General features: G+C 40.5%; 1 protein-coding gene across 1 annotated transcript in view; it reads right to left on the bottom strand.

The window, feature by feature from the left end:
- Nucleotides 1-3,296: 3,296 nt before the first annotated feature.
- Nucleotides 3,297-19,583, bottom strand: part of CNIH1 (cornichon family member 1) — an 83,570-nt gene continuing 67,283 nt past the window's right edge. Inside the window, exons 4-5 of the mRNA XM_069208546.1 lie at nt 8,339-8,482; nt 3,297-3,933 (exon numbers count right to left, since the gene is read on the bottom strand). Of these exons, the coding sequence (XP_069064647.1) occupies nt 3,906-3,933; nt 8,339-8,482 (172 nt within the window). The 3' untranslated portion in view covers nt 3,297-3,905. The remainder of the gene's footprint in view (nt 3,934-8,338; nt 8,483-19,583) is intronic.

Here is a 19,583-nt window from a genome sequence, read left to right as displayed (position 1 = left end):
GGAAACCTAGCACTTTAGTATTATTTCTGCATGATCGTCCTTCCCACTCTTCCATCCTGTACCGGAGTACTTTCACTTCCTTTTCCGATTGCTTTAGGAGCTTACTGTGGGACAAGATTGTGGGCCTCGTATGTGCTAGAGTTCATTTTTCTGCCACTCTATCCACCAGTTTCTTGGGATTTTTCTGCAGGAGATTAACATCTATTATCACAGTTTGAATTTTCAGTTCCAGAGTTTCTTTAGTTTCTTTGATGGCTGCCAAAATTATTGCTGTGCTTTGTGGTGATGTGAGTGAGTCCTCTCTGTCTCCCTTTCCAGCCTCTCCACAAGGTTGTTGCGATGTCTTAGTGCACACCATCTTGGACGTTTCCCAACCACAGTGTGGCCAGATGTTTCTCGTCTCTTATTTTGTTGTGCTTTTATGTGAACAAAGTAGTACAGTTGCAAGGCCACCACCAGGGAGGCTGTGGCAAAGTCAATGGGCTTACGTATGATGCTGCACGCCACTGCACCCCGGGCACAAGCACCCTATGATTTGCCACCAGACCCTAACAAGATGATTCCCCTTCCATGGGGTCCTGACATCTCCTTGTATACAACAGAAGTGCTAGGCAGCCCTCTTACTTTATCCGATACATAAAGTGTTCCACTGAAGGCATGAAGTGGAGTTCAGGGGGGCAAGGGGGAATTGGTTTGCAAAGGTTAAGTGCAGCAAAGATATTCCTCAAGTCTCTAAAGAGGCTAAATATTACTATATTCGATATGGGGCAGGGGGATGGAGAGACCCAGGTATTGCAGTCTAGGGCACATCTATCCATTTCAAGGGGTTTGGCATACAGGCAACCTCAAGTAATTAGTTACCAAGTATTTAGACACAGTGCCATTATGTGTGTTTTCCGGGGTCTCACCAAATCAATGAGGCCCAAAGTCCAATTAAACCATTTAAAATGTCCCCCCGGGTGCCCTGGCAGGGCTCTGAGTATATATCACTTTGATCTGATATCTGGGTTAAAATTTACTGCAAGCCTTGCGCTTGTAGAGAGGTATAGCTCGTTGATGGAATGTCAGTGCCGCACCTTCTCTAAGAGAGTGGAAGAAGGGTATGGATTGGTGTACAAGTATGGAAAACCCATATACATGGCCAGAGGATGCCCAAAGAAACACTTTAATACCAGTTAGCAGAGCCAATGTTGAGGGAGTGTAAGGGATCCAGTTGTTCCTGAAACCGTAACATGTGATGAAGAAATCCACAGATAGGAACCAGACATTTAGAAAGAGATGTTTATGGTTCGGTTTGTATGTGGTTGGCAGTGCTCGGTCTATCCAAGAGAGCATTCTTTTATAGATGCAAAACGTAAACCAGGCATAGACAGTGCAGACTCCGGAACCTCACAATCAGCACCCACAGAAGACAGTCATACAACCTGCTTTACTAACAAAAAATGAATGGTGCATTGTATCTCCATGGACACACTGTGGCAAAACATCTTCCAATTTTTCTTCTATATTTTGAAGAGTGTGACCAGACTATGGATGAAAAAAGAAACTGAAATAGCACAAGGCAAGGTACATCTGCAAAGCTACCTCATGTACGAATATCATTAAAGACTCTTCCGGGGTGGTTTCCACTTTTGCCATAAAATATTTCGAGTAAAAAACACAGCATTTTCAAACCAGATAATGGATATCATGAATATGCATAGCATATAAACCTACACCTGATTGCTTGTTATCCCGGACAGCCTTTACATGCTACATACACACTCAATCTGAAAATTCCCAAAATAAAAAGCAGAAACACTACTGCCAACTTACCCTTGGGCATCCGGAAATGATGTGTGTGAAACCAATTTGCATTATGAACTTTAAAATGGGAGCTGTTTATGCTGAAGACTGAATGCCTTTGAAATCTTGCACCTAGAAGACCTGATTTTGGAGAATCTGAGGGACAAAAAAAACCTTAATGTCTGTAGCAACTTGTAAAACTTTATACTAGAGTTAGGAGGGCTGCCTCATTATGCCTGGGAAATGCTTTCTTTTTATTGACTGCTATTATACCATTATAAGTGCTTGAAAAACATGTGACCGCCAACCTTAAAAACAACTTCTACATTCAATGTAAGCAACAGATTGTTTGCTATTTTAGTACTAGTAAAAGTATTCAAATGTTCTTGTTTTGCTGTGCTGAATGCCTTTTTGGATAAATCAAACACACAAAATGTAATGGGAAGATGCTCGTCTAACTCCTGGCAATCGTTCAGGGTAGTATTTCAACCCACTGTTCTTTTGCCCACCTTGTCACTCAGACCAAGCTCAGCTAGATGCAAATCAGTCTTCGTCTGGCTACAACAGGAAAGGTCTAGCCCAAACTGAAAAGAGGAGCTTTCTGAACCTGAACACAAGCAACTCAAGAGTGGTTTCGGTCTTATTGGGCCTCTCCAGTCTGGTATATCTTGGCTCTGGTTTAGAGAGGACCTGGGTTGGCAGTTAGGGCTGGGCTGTTCATATTGGAGCAGAACCAGTGTTGATTTGCATATAGCTGGGCCTAATCTGAGGTGCCATGGTGGGCAAAGGAACAATGGATTGAAATGCTACCCCAAGCACTAAGAATTCCACCCATCACCTTTTGTGTATTTGATTTGATGCCCAAAGGCGATAAGGGTTTGCCCAGGGATCCCTTCCGCATGGTGCCACTGGAGCTAAGCTACAATAAACTCAAGAGGCTCAATCAGGTCAACACCTGTCTTGGGTTGCTTGCCTCTGTTTCAGAGAGAACCTGGCTTGGCAGTTCTGGCTGGCTGTTCCTACTGAAGCAGAAGCAAGACCGATTTGTATATGGCTGAGTCTACTTTGAGGGGGCATGGTGGGCAAAAAAAACAATGGGTTGAAATGCTACCCAAGCGATTGTTAGTGGTTAGACTTATTACAGGTAGTCCTCCTGTCACCTTTTTTTTTTTTAGTTTGATGCTTGTTAAAATAGGCTTTCAAAATATAAAACTATTTCAAAGCACAACATTGCTGCTTGCGATACAACCGAAGCCACCTATTGAAAGTTAAGAAACGTCTGGTAAAAGTATTGACTACAATATTGAAAGTTAGTTTTATTGTTGTGTAGTAAGGAACAGCATATGAAATTTACAAATCTGCCCACTGTTTATTTTTAATTTGGTTGTTTAGCTTTAGCTAAATATATCAGAGTATTATTTTCTCTTGGACTCAATGTAAAACATACGTGTTGCAACATAATACTCGTATCCGATCAGTTAAAAGAAAAAAAGAAATGAAATACTCAGCCATGAGGAAGTCAGCATGAATTTTATACGGCATTTACATTTGAGAAAGGAAACCAAGTATTTTAAAGCGGGTTGGAATGTGAATAAAATCAGAGAAATGCACACTCGATGCTTTTAAATGACACTTCAAAAATGGAAATATATCGATAGTTATGGCATTTTCGAAAACATCAAATAGGCTTGCAGTGCATTCAGCCAATACCGCTACCGGGTGATGTCCCACAAAGGCATATGTAATATCCAGATAATTTAAACACACTTGCACTCCGAAGTGAGCCCTTTCAGTGCTCCTGTAAACAAACGTTCTAGCACAAAACCTGTTCAAGTAATAGTTTGGAAAAGGAAGGCAAACAAATTCAAGCTAACATCCTAAAATATATCGGCAATAATTGTACAGTATTTTAGACTTCATTGCTTTTCAAATAGCGTCCTACTGGAGCATGAAAAGTCTTTCCACCAGCAGAAAACATGAAACGTTTAGTTTAAAAAAAAACAGGCGACGTCACTTCTTTTGCTGTAATCTGCAGATTGCTAGACGTCCGTCGTTTGCTTTTCAGCTGTGGCTTTTGCATGCAGTTTATTGGAACAGGAGCGATGGGATAAAGTGTCTTCTTAGGAACTCACTAACACATAAATCATTCTGCAAAACAAATAAATCGGTCAAAATAATTAAGCACGTAGATTATGAAGACAAATGATCACAAGTAGGTCCCATATATATATATATATATATATATATATATATATATATATATCGTGGTTACTGAGAGAACACTAAAGTCACCCAGCAGATCTGGGGCAATGTCGATATTTTTCTACAAACTGGGACAAAGCTCTTTCTAGATCACAGACACGTTTTACTAGGGCAAATAAAAGCGGCATTTGAATTTCAAAACAGGCTTTCTTTGATAATAAAAGTAAAACAAACAAAACAAACAAACAAACAAACAAAAAAATAATTGTGCATGCACACTGTAGCTTTTAAAAATAAACACAAAAACTTGCAGTTTTACCAGCGTGAAAAGTGGTGGGTGTAAAACTAGCCTTCGCACAGGTAAAGACTTCCCCTGCGACCCCTGCTGACTGACAGAGGAACAAGTGGATGCTGCAAACATGAGATTAGTAACCTCACTTTCCAAAAATTCTTTACAGAAACACCTAATATAATTTCTTCCTTCGACTTGACTAATAATTTAATAATGTTATGTGTGAGTACTTTAATCTTGCTTCGGGTTAGAGTGATTAGCAGGAAGAAGAGGACGTTTGTTGTGAAACTCCTGTTAATTGGCCTAGGTTTTTCTGTAGTTTTAGATTTCAGTAAAGTGTTGAAGGCTTTTGTTTTTGCCATTCTGAAAGTCTGTCCTGCAGCCCCATAACAGGTGTAATTTTAAAGCTTTAGGATCGATACAAAGGGGTCCCTTCCTTCTTGACTGATCGAGAAAATAATTAAGATGGGCAGAATGGTGCAGGGAAGACTCTGGGTCACTTCGCAACTTGAAGAAGGTGAGTTGATATCCCAGACTAAGTACAGTACTCTGGAAAGATATGTAGCAGCAGCTCAACAACGACCACCTGCCAACTTCTCCAACTCACCAACCCACCATTTGAATCCCCACACATTCTAAGTGCCTCAGAAGACACAGACATCCTAGTAACAACTTGCACTTCACATCTTCAACAAGAATAACAAAAAGCCAATGCTACAGATGGCAAGAAGGAACTCAGGCATACACACCGTGCCTTTGTTACAGAAGGCAGCTTGCGAGCAAGAATGGTCTGCTCGTACTCGGATGATCAGTAATGGCACTAAAAATGTGTTTTTCTTTTTGTTCCTCCCATTCTGGTTTGTTTGGTACAAGATTAGCACGTTTGCAGGTTTCGAAGATCACCCATGTTACTACAAAGTACTGTTTCCCATAAATCTCTATTTAACATACATTACATTTTCCATAATACTTCATTTGCACACTTTGGAAATGTCAGTGGTGGCTCAAATGTGCACACTTTTCAATATCCGGAATGTCCCACTAAAAACAGACCGTGATTTTACCAGTCTCGGATTTGCCGTTTCCTGAATGGATAATCAAAATGGCCTGGACTCACAATCTCTGTGATGTTAATGGAGCGTCATGTTGTGTACTTCACAGACCAGCTTGCCTCGAACACACTGGAGGGCCCAATCTACCTGCCTGAACTGAAAGGAGGCACTAGACTCAAATCATGGGAGGTCTGGAAGGCCTAACAATAGGAAATAGAAAGCACACTGAGCACAGACACCGTTTCTCCTACCAGGAATCGGATTCACTGGTTGCCTCACACTCGTAGATTTATCAGGGAATGAAGCATCATATTCAAAGCTGCCTGTTGAGGCATCCTCTCTCATCAGCATCCCATTAACGTGAACCTTGTCACTTACTCTAGACCAATTTCTTGTATGAGAATTTGGGTAGGGAGGTGCTGAGAACAGTCAATTGGGAAAGGCTTCTCACAACCATTACAAATAAATGCCTGTGCAGTGCAGCACTGACAAAGGCCACAGAGGCAAAGATTTTCAGATTCATAAAAGACGAGTGTGAGGCAATGAGCATTGATAAAGAGCGTGTGTAAGAGAGTAAAAGGTGGCGAGTGTTCGCTACAGAGGAAGCGAATACACAGATGCATGCAACAGTACAACAATGCTTAGCACTGTCTCCCAGTAGTGAGGTGCACAAACACACACTACAAATAATGGTTCTACTCAACTGCGCTTCCGGGTTGCTCCAGATCCCCTGCCATATTAACGATGGCTGCAGCCTAACAATATCAACTATAGTGGATGAACCCACCTCATCATGACAAAACTGCACAGATGTGGACTGCGGTACTGCCAACAGTCTTCTCAAAAACGTATTCTCAACTATTTGCACGGCTTTGCAATTGGCCTGCCACCGGCACACATTTGCTTTTAAAAATGCAAAAAATTTCCCTCACCGGCTTATGGCCCAACCACTTAGAAAATCTAAAAACAGCGTCTATTGACCATTGAAACTGCAGGATTCTCACATTCAATAAACACTTCCAATTAAGACCAACGTCAAAAAGGAACGCCCAGATAAGTAAAATGGGGGGAGGGGGGTTCATAATCTAATCTCCAACAAGTACATTTTTGTTTTGTTTTGACAATTTGGGACCACACTTCATCACAAAGGACTTGGTATGGTTAGTTCGCAACCCCAAGCTCTCCATAAATGTATTAAAAACATCTAAAAGAATCTGCAACGCATTTGCTGTTTGGGCGATGAGAAGAGCATCGTCAGCATAAAGCAGGACAGGAATTTCATTGGAGTTCATCTTTGGGATATCTCTTCCTGACCTCAACAGGTAATCACTTAAAGAGTTAATATAAATAGGAAAGAGTAAAGGGGCTAGGTCGCAGCCTTGTTTCACCCCCATGGGTGATGAAAACTCCCCTGTTCTACTTTAGCGCACTCTGGCTGTAGTGTGACCATGAAGCCTGCACAAAAGGAAGACTATGGCACTATCAATCCCCAGCTGTAGCATAATAGACCAACGCTTTGAACGGTCTACCGTATCAAGCTCACAATTTAGGTCCATGAAAGCAAGATGTACAGCGCCTTTTTTGACCTAGTGTACTTTTGAATAGTTAGAGAGGTTTAGAGCCTGTTAAACAGTTCCCAAGCCTGGGCGAAAGCCAAACTGTAAATCCAAGAAGCCCTGCTTTTTTCTAGAGCCCAGATTTCAAATTTAGACAGTAAATCTCTACTTAAGATCTTAAACTACTGTCTAAAGGAGATGTAGGACGATAACAGTGTGGTAAACACTTATCTCCTTTTTGAATATGGGAACGATGATGGCCTCCTCTCAGGTTTTAACCAAAGGTCCTGTTACTGCACAATGGATAACATTGAGTAATACAAGAGCCCAAAACTCAGGAAGAGATTTCAAAAAACTTCAGTGGAGAGGCCCCGGGGCTTTTACCTGAGGGGCAATTCTCGATGGCTAAAGTAACATCAGAGATTGTAATTGCCCTGCAGAGAGCTTGACTGGTGCTCAAATTATAAATAAGTTCCTTCTCCGATCCCAAAAGAGAAGAGCACGATTTGGATCCAAAGACTTTAGAAAAATTAGTCACCCAGTCACAACTAGAGGTGGCACAATCAACTTTAGGCACAGCCTCACCATGGGGATTAAATTAATTTACGACCTATCAACAACTCCGAGTGTCTTTCAGGGAACTAGCTAATCGTAAATATTCCCAAGCCTTTACCCTGTCTTCGGCCTTCCTTTTACATATGGCCTCTTTATAAAGTTTCCTTACCTGGGTTATTTCTTGATGACCCCGCAGGCATTCTTTAATGCAAGTTTTAAAAGCTTATGGGCTTTAGAAGAAGCCCTTTTAAACCACCTTGGTATATCTCTACCTTTCGAAGGTGCTTTAACCAGTTTACCTGCCATGTAACTATTTATCCTTGCATATGTGGCTATAACTTCCAGTCCAGTTTTCCTCTTAGGGCTGTTCTGCCAAGCTTTCTCCTTTCTAATTCTTTAATTTAGGGAAAAACATTCAAGAGTACTTCTTGGGTTTTAAGATTCTAATAGAACATTTTCAAAACTGAATAACCTAGGTTTTTTAAGAAAAAAAATAAAATAAGAGGTTATTCTTTCGAGTTGCCACACAGAGACAACAATATTGAATATTTAAAAGTATTGGTGAAAACACATGATGGAGTTACCATGTTTTGTTTCCTTCTGTCAATCACACTTCATTTGTCATCAATGCAAGATAATCTCACTAAAATCGGACACTTCTATTTTCTACGACTAAAACTGTTTAGGTAAAATTTGTATCAAAATGGTAGACTACCCATAGTTCCACAGAGGGAAGTTGAAACATCTGAGGTCAAATCAGAGCCATATGTCCATCAGTGAATTATGTGCAACACAAGTGAAGTTGGTGCACATGCATTTGTCCCTTTATAGCAAGAGAAAGTCACACAAATGAAAGTCAATTAATAGATCATATTACAGATAAACCACTAACTTACCCATACAAGTAGTAGAAAAATGACAGAAGGTAAAAAGCTAATTTACACCAGCCTTCCTTTTGACAATATGCCAGAATATCTGCATTCATGATCGTTGTTGGATCATACAGTCCTGGACCACTCATGACTGGTCTGCTCATATACCTAGAAATAAAATTATAGCGTATAAACTCTGGAGTTAAAAGAAATACTTTCACAGTTGTTAACATATTCTGCAAGACAGCTAACATTGTCAAGCTTTTTAAAGATTTGTTTTAATTTCCTCACCAAAATCATAGGTGCAAGAAGTCCAACTGGGGAAAAGACATGCATAAAACATTCCTTTTCACATAATAACGAAGGCTGAATTGATACACCAGAAATAGTTTTGTAGTAATGTAACGACTGGTGCTGAAGAAACCATACTCATGGAAAAAAGGTAAAAGGGTACTCACCAGTGACAAATGTTTCACTTATTTTAATATGCTTTCTTCTGTTCACGTCTCTGGGTAACAGTAACCACATTGTGGCAGAGCAACATGCTATGTTGTGAAGGATGCCTGTGATGCTATTAATTGTGTTTGACCAATGACTTTGTGTTTCACCACTGCGCATATTAGTTGCTCAATGTTCACCAGTAGCACATTACATTTTGTATTCAGTTCAGCTGCCTATTGGCTTTGACATGGCATTAGCCATCACATTTTGTATTCAGTTTAGCCGCCTATTGGCTTTGACATGATATTAGCCATTACATTCTGTATTCAGCTTAGCTACCTATTGGCTTTGACATGACATTAGACATTACATTTGATATATAGGTTAGCTGCCTATTGGCTTTAACGTGGAGTTAGACATTGCAGTTGAGACACTGCAGATGTCTGTGTTTTTCCAAGCTGTGTTTTTCCACAAGATGGACCAAGCTGTTTTCTTCACACCAGACCTTAGCTGATAAGAGCACGTAGATTTTGTGTTTACCTCGCAATCCAGTCTGAGAGCGAGTGAGCTCAGGAGAATGGTCCCCTCTCCAAGGTTATTCAGCTCTCACACTGAGTTTGCTTTTAAGGATGACTCTGGGCTACAGTGAGTTAGATTTGAATCTGCTTGACTTCAGACTGGAACTAGACGTCAGTTGCCCGTCTCCCGTTTGGGTAGAGAATCTCTTTCTCGCAGTTGACCGGAGTCATCAACTTGCAGACCCCAGAAAGATTAAGCTGAGTGTAGGTCCTACCACCTTGCCCATACGGTGATGAATTTGACTTTTATGCTTTGCTTTGAAGTTATGCTATAAATGTCTTCACCTATATTTGCTGTGTACATTGCAACTGAGAAGTACTTTTATATATTTTGCTTTCATTGCTGCGACTACTTTTGAATGTGTGCTTCCTATCTACTAATTTCGTCTCTCAGGAACTTGTGGGTGGGGAATTAATAACAATAAATGTCTTCCTTAAACTCAGAAGTGCATTCCAGAGAGGTTCTGTAAGCTTGGATATGAGATAAGAGGGAAAGCAGAACAATGCCTGGCCTAGCCTTAATGTTAACCCTTTATCATTTCACCATAGGCTGTGTCACCCCACATATACATGCAAGTTCAAGATGGGGAAAATGCTGGGAGATAATTGGTTGTAGGTGGGTAAAAAAAGGCGAGAAGAAGTAAGCATAGGAGAGTAACTTTAGGTATGACCAGTGTGGCGTCTAGTAGAAAAGAGTATGAACACTGTCCACCATTGCAAACTGGACGGAACCTCCTCTTCAGTCTAGGCCTTCAAAGTTTTAGGAGACACATTCCTAATCCTCTTCCATGGCTGAACTAGGAGAATGTTCTATATCAAGGCCACTGACTGATACTCACTGGGACTGTGAGATCTCTGATACTAAAAAGATCTTTCCATTAAACTAGAGACCTAAGAAGCCTTCAACTTGGAATTATGCTATGTCGAGCACCCTTGAAGTCAACCCAGAGCAGGAGCAACTGAGGTTTATCTGCTGAAACCTTATGGGTGGGAGCCCAGTTCTCTACCAGGGAAAGGTTGGAAGGATATCCACTTAAGTAAGTGCACTTCACATGAGTCTTTTCCCGATGCTTGTCAAGCCCCTTCCTGAGCTGTGATGTGTACTTCCTCCCAGTGTCCCGGGCGCCTATAAGACATTGCCCAGCAGACTTCCATTCCTAAAGGTACCAGAGTCTCGAAGGCAAATCAAGCATGTCATAATTATCTTTAAATATCTTTCACGTATTTGCCACCGGAAAGGCATCTGTCAGAAAGCAGACGTCAAGGTGGCTGGAGAAAAACGGGCAAGGAGAAAAACACCTCCTAAACAGAAACAGGAAAAAAAAGATAAGAATAGGGTAATAAAATTCAGACACCCTAAAATGTCAAACGAAACAAAAAAAAAAGTTTACAGTTTTCAGATAAGAGCTGCATTTAAAATAACAGATGTGTTTTGGGATCATTGTACAAAAAGATCAAAATGCAAACTGCATGATTGACACCCTGTTGTGCATAATTGGACACCGCTGCTGCCAGACTGCCTAGAGTGACTGTCAGTTTTTGACTTATGTACAGACCCTTTCCTTCCTTTTACAATGCTTTGGGTTGCTACTCTCGGTCATTTACCTTATTTTGGCCGATTTGCCTTAACTGTTCCATGAACATGTGCCCTCATCAAAATTCTGACACCGGGTCCATTCCCCTGTATTATAATCATTCGAATGAATGAAACGCTGTGATGAAGCCAGACACAGCGAGAACAAGCCGGGGAGAGTAACATTCGGCATAGCAAATACAGACGAACATTTGTTAAATACCATTGCTGATGCCGCCCCCAGGCTCTCTCACGCTGCCCCGCAAGACGCTCACCAAGTTGGCCACTGTAGCATGCAATTAAATAAAGGGGCAAAGACTGAGCGAGAATAGGAGAACAGGGCTCAGAGTTGAGAGCACTCCCTCTTGTGAACACAGAGAGGCTGTAAAGACTGGACGACATGATTTTTGTACGGGGTGGAGTTGAAAGGCCTGGCAGCCAGTGAGCATCTGCCAGCGCCCACAATGGTGTGGAGCAGGCAGATAGTTCATACAGCTACAACGGAGACGATTAAGCAGGAGGTCCAGTGGCCTAAAGAATGATCAGGTTGAGTGCTGTGTTGAGGAGTCGGCCACTCTCCACACCATCAAAATAGAAAGCCAGGGGCGGATTAGGCCCACACACGACAGGTCAGAAGTGTAAGCACAGTGTTGTCCAAATCATGGAGAGCATGGCCCAGACTTACTTTTCAAATACACGTCTCTCTCAAAATGAATCAAATTATCATCATTCGTACCCCTGCAACAAACTGAGACCCCGTGAGTTCTCCAAACACAGCATCAGCCAAAGAGGCCTGCACGCACTTAACTCTGGTCTGCGAGTGGTGGATTCCTGCTGTTGCTCTCCATAGTGTGTGTGGTCTGGCAGATTTTTCTTTTTCGAAAGGAATCAAGAATAGAAATCCTTGCAGCAATGCCAATTATGTCCACAATTAAAGACATTTTAATTTATCAGAAAAGCCAGCCCAAGTTCTGGCCCGAGCGATCACTCAAGTACAGGTAAGAATGTCTCTTTCGAACCCACTTCAGAGGGTGCTTTGGGATCCCCAGCTACAAAACGGGACATACATCTAAGAATAACAGAGTTAAAAAAAAAAACAGATATGAGCTCCCTCAGACAGGACTGTGCTAAAGCGCTCTAAGACACTGATCAATCGATTTAAAAAGTTGAAAAAAGAGTACAGCAATTAGAAGTAGCAGTGGAGGAAGGGGGCACATTAGAAAATGGAATAGACTTAAGGTTAGAAGTATTGGAAGGGAGATATCAAACCAAATTAGACAAAGTGGATGAAGACAAAAACAGATCTCAACAGCCCCATATCCAAAATTGGAGCAATATGTTTAAGACTTATTATAATTCTTATTACTGGCTCCTGATAATACTTCATTTAAGCTCTATAGAACCCATAGTTTTCAATACCTGTCAAAGGAAGAACAATTTTGGCTCCTGACATTGACCCATAGCCTCTTTTTGCATTAAAAAAAAAAGAAGAAATCCTAAGGGCAGCTTGAAAGACCGCACCAATTGTGTTCAGAAGATCTACAATTGCTTCAAATACAATGAAAGAAGTTTCCAGTCTGATGGTGATGAAAAGGAAATCACGGTGTGTGACCACTTTTGAAGGCTAAGCAGATTCTATACAGGTGGGGCAAACCGGTATGTTACTTTTTAGACTTAACATCACACCCATTTTGATTTCCACCAAACAAGAAGCAATTGAGATTCTAAACCTCAAAACAGACTCAGATTCCACAGGCAATTCACCGGGAGACCAATTGCCGGTAAGGCAATGATGTCAATACAGATGAGGGAAGAGACGTGAAGCAAATAAAAGACAACAGGAGAAACAGATGACCAGTGATGTTACAAGAGAGGCATTGGTTCTAATCCAATTTGACCAAGACATGATCAATGTGGGAGATCACCCACCCACACTACAAAGTTACCACATTTTTCAATAAGCAAAACATTCGAGGTAAAGCTTGCAAAGGAACGGTTTGAAGGGGGGACCGATATATGGGGAGTGGTGGTGTATCTGTTTTGTGGTGCAGAATGATGAACGGATTCCACAGAAATATAACTCTGAAATCATTGGAACTGTGTAGTCTACTCCTAAGATTGACAGTATGACGAACATGCACCCAGGAAAGGTCCTACAGCACTAGGTTGTTAAGGGACTTGCCCTACAGTTAAAGGCGATTAGGCTTAAACACCCCTCAGATAGGAAAATCATCTTGTTGCTTTTCTCCTTGGATTGCCTTGTATGTAGCGTAGTCCAAATGAAAAATTACTAGTTCTTTCTGTCTATGATAAAGCTGTATCAAGTCTGTTCTAATGTTGACCAGGATTGCGACATGGCGAATCTGCAAAAGGGTGCATGTGCCTGAGCAGCAGACGAGGGAGGAGAGAATGTGTTTTTATGGAAAAAAGGAGGCCTGTGCCATAGTGACACTAAAATGAATGCAGCTAGTAGTGGTATTGTTGGAGCATGGCAGTTTTTGCTCTGTTTGGTACCAAGGCTTCTCGCTGTCGATGGAGCACAAGGCGAGTGTCTGTGCTATTTGAGTTTCAGTAAAATGTATCTATAGCTGGGGCCCCATCTTCAGCTGTGACAATTTCTGCCCCCTTTAATTTTTTGCAGACACTATGGCACCCTTCTGAAATCCACTAAAACACACCACAAAATTTAAATGCCACTAAATGAACTATACAAATATTTTAAAATATATCAGGAGAGCACAAATGAAGCAAATATTTTAATAACTTTGAAGCACGGTGGAAACAAATATTTTAATGCGATCAAAACAAATGAATATAGTAGATAATGCTGATTTCCACAAATTGGGCCTGATTTAGAATTTGGTGGATGGGGTTACTTTGTCACAAGCGTGACAGATATCCCATCTGCTGTATTACGATTCCATTATTTAATAGGAGGAATCATAATACAGTGGACGGGATATCCGTCACGTCTGTGATGAAGTATCCCGTCCGCCAAACTCTAAATCAGGCCCATTATCTTTTGTGTAGTTCAACTTAAAAAGGGCTTACCCTCTTAAAAGCTGTGATTGCTTGCTTATCCAGCTGCTCAAGCTAGACTCTTTATCAAGCAAAGCTATTGGGTTTGACCTATTGGTCCTGCCCTTTAAGGTCAAACAAATGCCACTGTGATGATAAAGGTGGTCTCCTAGATAATTTGGTAATTTTGGTGTTTGTTTTTCTCTGGTTGCAATATGTGAAAGCTTATGCTCAATACAGCAGGCTATGTTGGATATGTGGCAAACCTATGACCATGGCTAAAAGCTAGATCTGTTTATCATTAAACGTTTGATAAAGTCACTCGGCCTGCAGTATTGTGGATAGGACATGTAAAAGTCAAAAGGCTCTTAAAGGTGGACTGTTACTACTCTAGGAATTGTGTTAGATGAAACCTCAGTTTACCATAATAGGCAAGTGTTTTAGCATTGGTTACCCCATTACAAACTGTGACAAAAGAATATCTGCACTGTGATAATCATTGCCAGGTGCTCTTAGGAGACCTAGCCTTTCCCTTTGCCAACTGTAATGTGGTTTACATTTCTAATTTTGTACCTGGGTGCCTGATGGTTGCCTTGTCGGAAAGCTTACAGTCAATAAATTAGGCCTAAGTTGGTTATGATGACAAGCCAATTATGAAGGGTGCTGGCCTGATTGGCTCCCTTGTGAAAGTTATGACCAAAGTCATAGTTTGATTTCTTTACTGTAAAATGTTATGGCAAAGGCAGGAGGCTTAACTTAATTATTAAGAAATACATATCTTTGTTCTTATCATGCTGTGTTACAGGCTGGAGCCCGGTATTTTGTTACATGAAATCACACAGGATACCACAGTAGGCAAGGGTTTTGGGGTTCATCAACCCCTGTGACAAACCCAGGGGGGTGGCAGATTTATATTGTTATAATCCTCAGGCACTTTTGAAAGGGTTTGTAGATTGTTTTGCCAACTATAAATTTGCACATATTAGTCACTTTATAACTGCATGTATGATTGTTGCATGTAAGCAATTCAGTATGCCTGTGTTGGGTATGGTGTGAAGCCAATGATAAACACGCTAAGCTTTACTGTTTTCTAGGAAAAGGCATGTCATATTTCATAGGTTTGACACGTGTATTAGGAAAAATTATTAGAAAGCCAGGAGGCCTGACTTTCTTATTGTGAAAAGCATATGTTAAAAGCAATAGACGTTTAATGGATTGTTATTACACTGTGGTCAACATCTGTAGGCACGTGTTTTGTTAAATGGAATTTTTGAGATTACTATAGTTGGCAGGGATTTTGGTGACCTACTGGAACAAACCATGTGGATATAGGACTTGAATAGCCTTATAAGGAGGAAATTATATTGTTTTGACAACCATAATTGTGTACATATTTGTAATTTTATAACTGTGTATTTTGTGGTTGCTTTGAGGTAACGCGTATGTTCAAGTCTGAGTAGGTTATGATGAAATGACAATGATAAAGGCTATAGGCCTGACATTTCAGATGTCATATCTCTGATCTGTTTTTATGAAGGTTAAAATAAAGGCACTATACCACATTTATTTATTGTGAAGCACATGCTAAAGACAATTAGCCTTTAAGCGTGGATTGTTATTGTACTGTGTCAAGCCCGCAGACCTGTATTCTGTTACCTGAAATCTCACATATTACCATTGGATTTTGGTATTGATTATCCCCTTTGACAGACACTCGGTGGGTTGAACTTTAATAGTTCTTGCTAGAAGCTCATTGAAAGCTAGAACAGGCTTACTTGTCTGCCAGTTTGTGTAACAAAAAAGATTTTAAAAATGACTACTACACTATAGATATATATCATATAGTAATATATAGATGGAGCAGTCTAGATGTAGCTATATACATATATAGATATTAGAAATAAAAACAGAAGGTAAGAAAATAAGAAACATGCTGTCAATCACAGGGCAATCGAAACAATTGCACAAGCACTTCACTTACATCCATGATAATATTCAACATGGCACAATGGGTCAGTCACTTCAGACATTGGCTCTATTGCCTTACGAGTGGTGAAATCTTTCTGACCACATGCACATTCACTTCAATGTCAGAACTGGAGGGTCAGACCTTCAGTTGTTTTCCTTTAATTTCTTTCCTTCTCATCTTTTTATAATCACGATTGTTAGAACACAATGCAGCTCATCAGACAGTGCTAATTGGCTGCTTGATTACCATTGATTTCATCTGCAATAAGCTGCACCTGAAAACCATAGCCTCTAGGTCAGGCCACACTTATGCAATGGTAGCGTCTATGATTTTACTGCTTTACCATTCCAAAATGGCCAACACACTGTTTTAAGTGAAGCAGCCAATCTAGAACTTCACAACAATGAAACACCATGGACAATATCATAGCAGTACTGCAACGTACTATTATGTTTAATTTTGTTACTGTAAGCATATGTCTGTGATGTTTACATGGCAGCAGGTCTTCCTTTTCCAATTGTATTATTTTAATTTATCATGCACATGTTGTTGAGTTTGTGTGCGAGTTTATTGTGGCTGTATTACAGGGTGAATGCAAGAATGAATCGGGCGGATGCACAAGAGCTAAGATGAGTCACAGTCTTTTTATGATGACGTACTTAATGCCTAAATCCAACATTGACTGAGGCTGCACTTTTATATAAAATCCAGGTCCACCGGCATTGCAATTCTGGTTGTCATCTAGAAGCACTGTGGAAGATGTTTCCAAAACTACTGTCAGTTCAAACTATTCTGTATGGTGCACCTGGGTTTTTATAAATCAAGATCTAACTCTCATACAAGTCAAGATCAAACTTTCATACAAGTTCAACTGCTTCAATGCAAGCTCTCTGGATACTTGCTAACATCCGATATCTGCAGTTTTAAACTTTCATTAAAAATATGTGCCCACGGTGATCTTTCGCTGTGTTACTCGCAAAAATTTAGCATATCCTTCCTTACTGTCTGAGAATTACTAAAGTTTAAGGTGTCTTCAGAAAGGAACTGTCAGAAAGAGTCTGACAACACTACTGTTTCGGAGCCCTAGCCTATATTTCACAGCATCTGTCCACAGGTTAAACCGCCTCTTGCATTATTTCTAGTACTTACTAGTACTCAATGCTCTTGGACCATTTAGATTTAAATGTACTCTACAAATTCAAAATGCAGAGGCGAGGAAATAGCTCTGGACTGGTCTTCAACTGAAGAGATTGTTAAGGAATATTCGTTCAAATTAGGCATCAATTATTTAACTTTCAAAGCCTTACAATGTGCACTTTTTGCAACATATATTTATAGCGATTCGTACTGCGAGTCTGACATTCCAAAGGCAGTTCAAATAGCATTATATCCAATTACTTACTGACCTCAGGAGGAGGGAAAGTCAGAGATGCCTTGGTAGGATTTAAAATCATGACAAGCAGAATGTCAGATGTCATCACTGAGTGTTAATTCACTGAGCCATCTTGTTGGCTCACACAGTCGATGAACTCTGCTGAGTGTTCCCTCGTCGACACTGAATGCAGTTTTAAAGCATTTTCCTATCCTTACAGTATCATGTCTTATGGATAAGTGCATTGGCTATTGGGCTATGCAGCTATTGGACAACTTTACACATGGATCCCTTTATCCCAGTCAAAGATAGTTTTGGTCACTATTTCACATGTCTTCTTTCCTATTTATAAATGGTGTGCTACTGAACTCGATTTAATGGCAGCATTGCTATCTAGGAGACTCTACTGGACTGTTTCGTAAAAGATTATAAAAAGACAAGGTGCCTCAATTACTGTTTAGGACACACATGATTTGGAGAAGAACTGACGGTTAGAGTAATTCACCAATATTTATATAGCACATTAAATAAATTCGATCCCCATGGAAAATAAAATTTAATTTTGGAACTACACTTATGAGCCCAAAAGAACGCATGCGTAGTCTAGGTTATTGCAGACAAACAAACAATGTGAAAGGTCAACAGACTCCAGGGTATGATGTGCTTTTAGTAGACCTCCTCGCTAAACTGGGTTAATTCCAGCAAGTAAGGTTTATTTGGCCACCAAAACATTGTGAATAGAACTGTTTTACAAAAGAACAGTAATTGTACACAGTAATGAGATAGATGGGTGGCCAACACTGAAAACGTCCAGGATTTGTAGTGAAAGGAAACTATGTTATCTTATGTGGGGCAGAAATTAACCGTTTGCCTTGATGTGCCCGAAAATGATTTTCTTTACGACCATTTTAAGCACCCTGAAAGTGAGTTCCACCAAAAAGGCACAGTAGGTCATCAGAAAAGGCACCCCTGCTTGCCTGGCCGAGAAATGCAAAAAGGAAAAACACTGGAAAGCAGAACTTTCTGCCTCTGTCACCTGGCATCTGGAACATCATCCCCACCACCACCAATATCAGAATAGCTCCCAAACCTCTGGCAATTCAGAAAAAATTGAAGATCCGTCTTGTTAACCAGCATTTCATTTCACAGATTAAGAACCTTGGAACAACCTACCTCTTGCAAAATGTTCTTAATTCGTACCTTGGGGCTCACGTCCACTGTTGAGCGCACCACTGCTTTCCAGGTAAGTTTGGCTCACTGGTAGTCCTAAATAAATACACAGGTAGAAGGAACAGACTCTTGATGAAGTAAAGGGCTGTTTGGGTGAAACCAGAAGGCTGCGATTGGAACAGAGTATATAAAAGGTAAAATTATATGAGGTCAGTAAGAGAAAAGATTGTATGGGGTTATGGCATGGGCAGCCTTAAAAACAAAGTAAGTAATTGGTAAAGAGCACTATTCTTTTGCAGACAGCCGACCAAACCAGAGGTATAGGTGGGAGTGTGCATAAAGAGACTTAAGTATTCTTGTAGCAAAGTTTGGCCAAGATTCTAAATGGTCAAAGTGTTCATAGAGACCCACAAGAGACTTTTGTTGTTATCCAGTTTAATGATTACTATGATATTTAGCAGTGCTTTGGCTCTGAGGAAATGAACGAAAGGGCTTTTACGTTTATATCTTGATACCGACATGCAGTTGTGGTGATTAAGGATTCCATCTGCAAGGTAGAACTAAAGATAATATAAATACAGAGGTTTGGGGCAGAGGGGCACATATCAGGAGGGAAGCAAACTGAATTAGGCAAACTGACATATGCTGTAGAGGGGGTATAAGACCTCATGTTTTGGTGACTTTAGCATGAAGGAATACAACGCCATCCAATGTGAATAGCCATGAGATAATTCAACATAGGTGATTTGGGTAGGGCTGTGAAATTAGAAAATAAGAAAAGGATTTGTGTCTCACTAGTACAGAGGTGGTATATACAGATCGGTGGACCCACGATGAGTCTTGGTAGACGCCAACTGTTAGCGCAGTGGGTGAGGATAACAATCTCAGGTGACTGAGAACCAGGGGGATTTGAGGTAGTAAGAGAACTACTTTAGTGCTGAGCCAGTGGCATCGAACGAGATGAAGCAAACAGAAGAATAGCACAGTCAACTACAAGAAATTTCAGCATATACAATTATTATGACCTGGAGTGATGAAGTTGGTAACAGGAGTTGTTTCTGTGCAGTGGAGGGAAAGAAACTCAGATAAGAGGGTTAAGCAGGTTACTGGGAAAGACATACAGAAGACGAGACATACAGACAAATGTG

The sequence above is a fragment of the Pleurodeles waltl genome, chromosome 9, assembly GCF_031143425.1.
Source record: "Pleurodeles waltl isolate 20211129_DDA chromosome 9, aPleWal1.hap1.20221129, whole genome shotgun sequence".
NCBI lineage: Eukaryota > Metazoa > Chordata > Amphibia > Caudata > Salamandridae > Pleurodeles > Pleurodeles waltl.
Note: the sequence above shows the minus strand (reverse complement) of the source record. Positions and strands in the feature narration are given on the sequence as shown.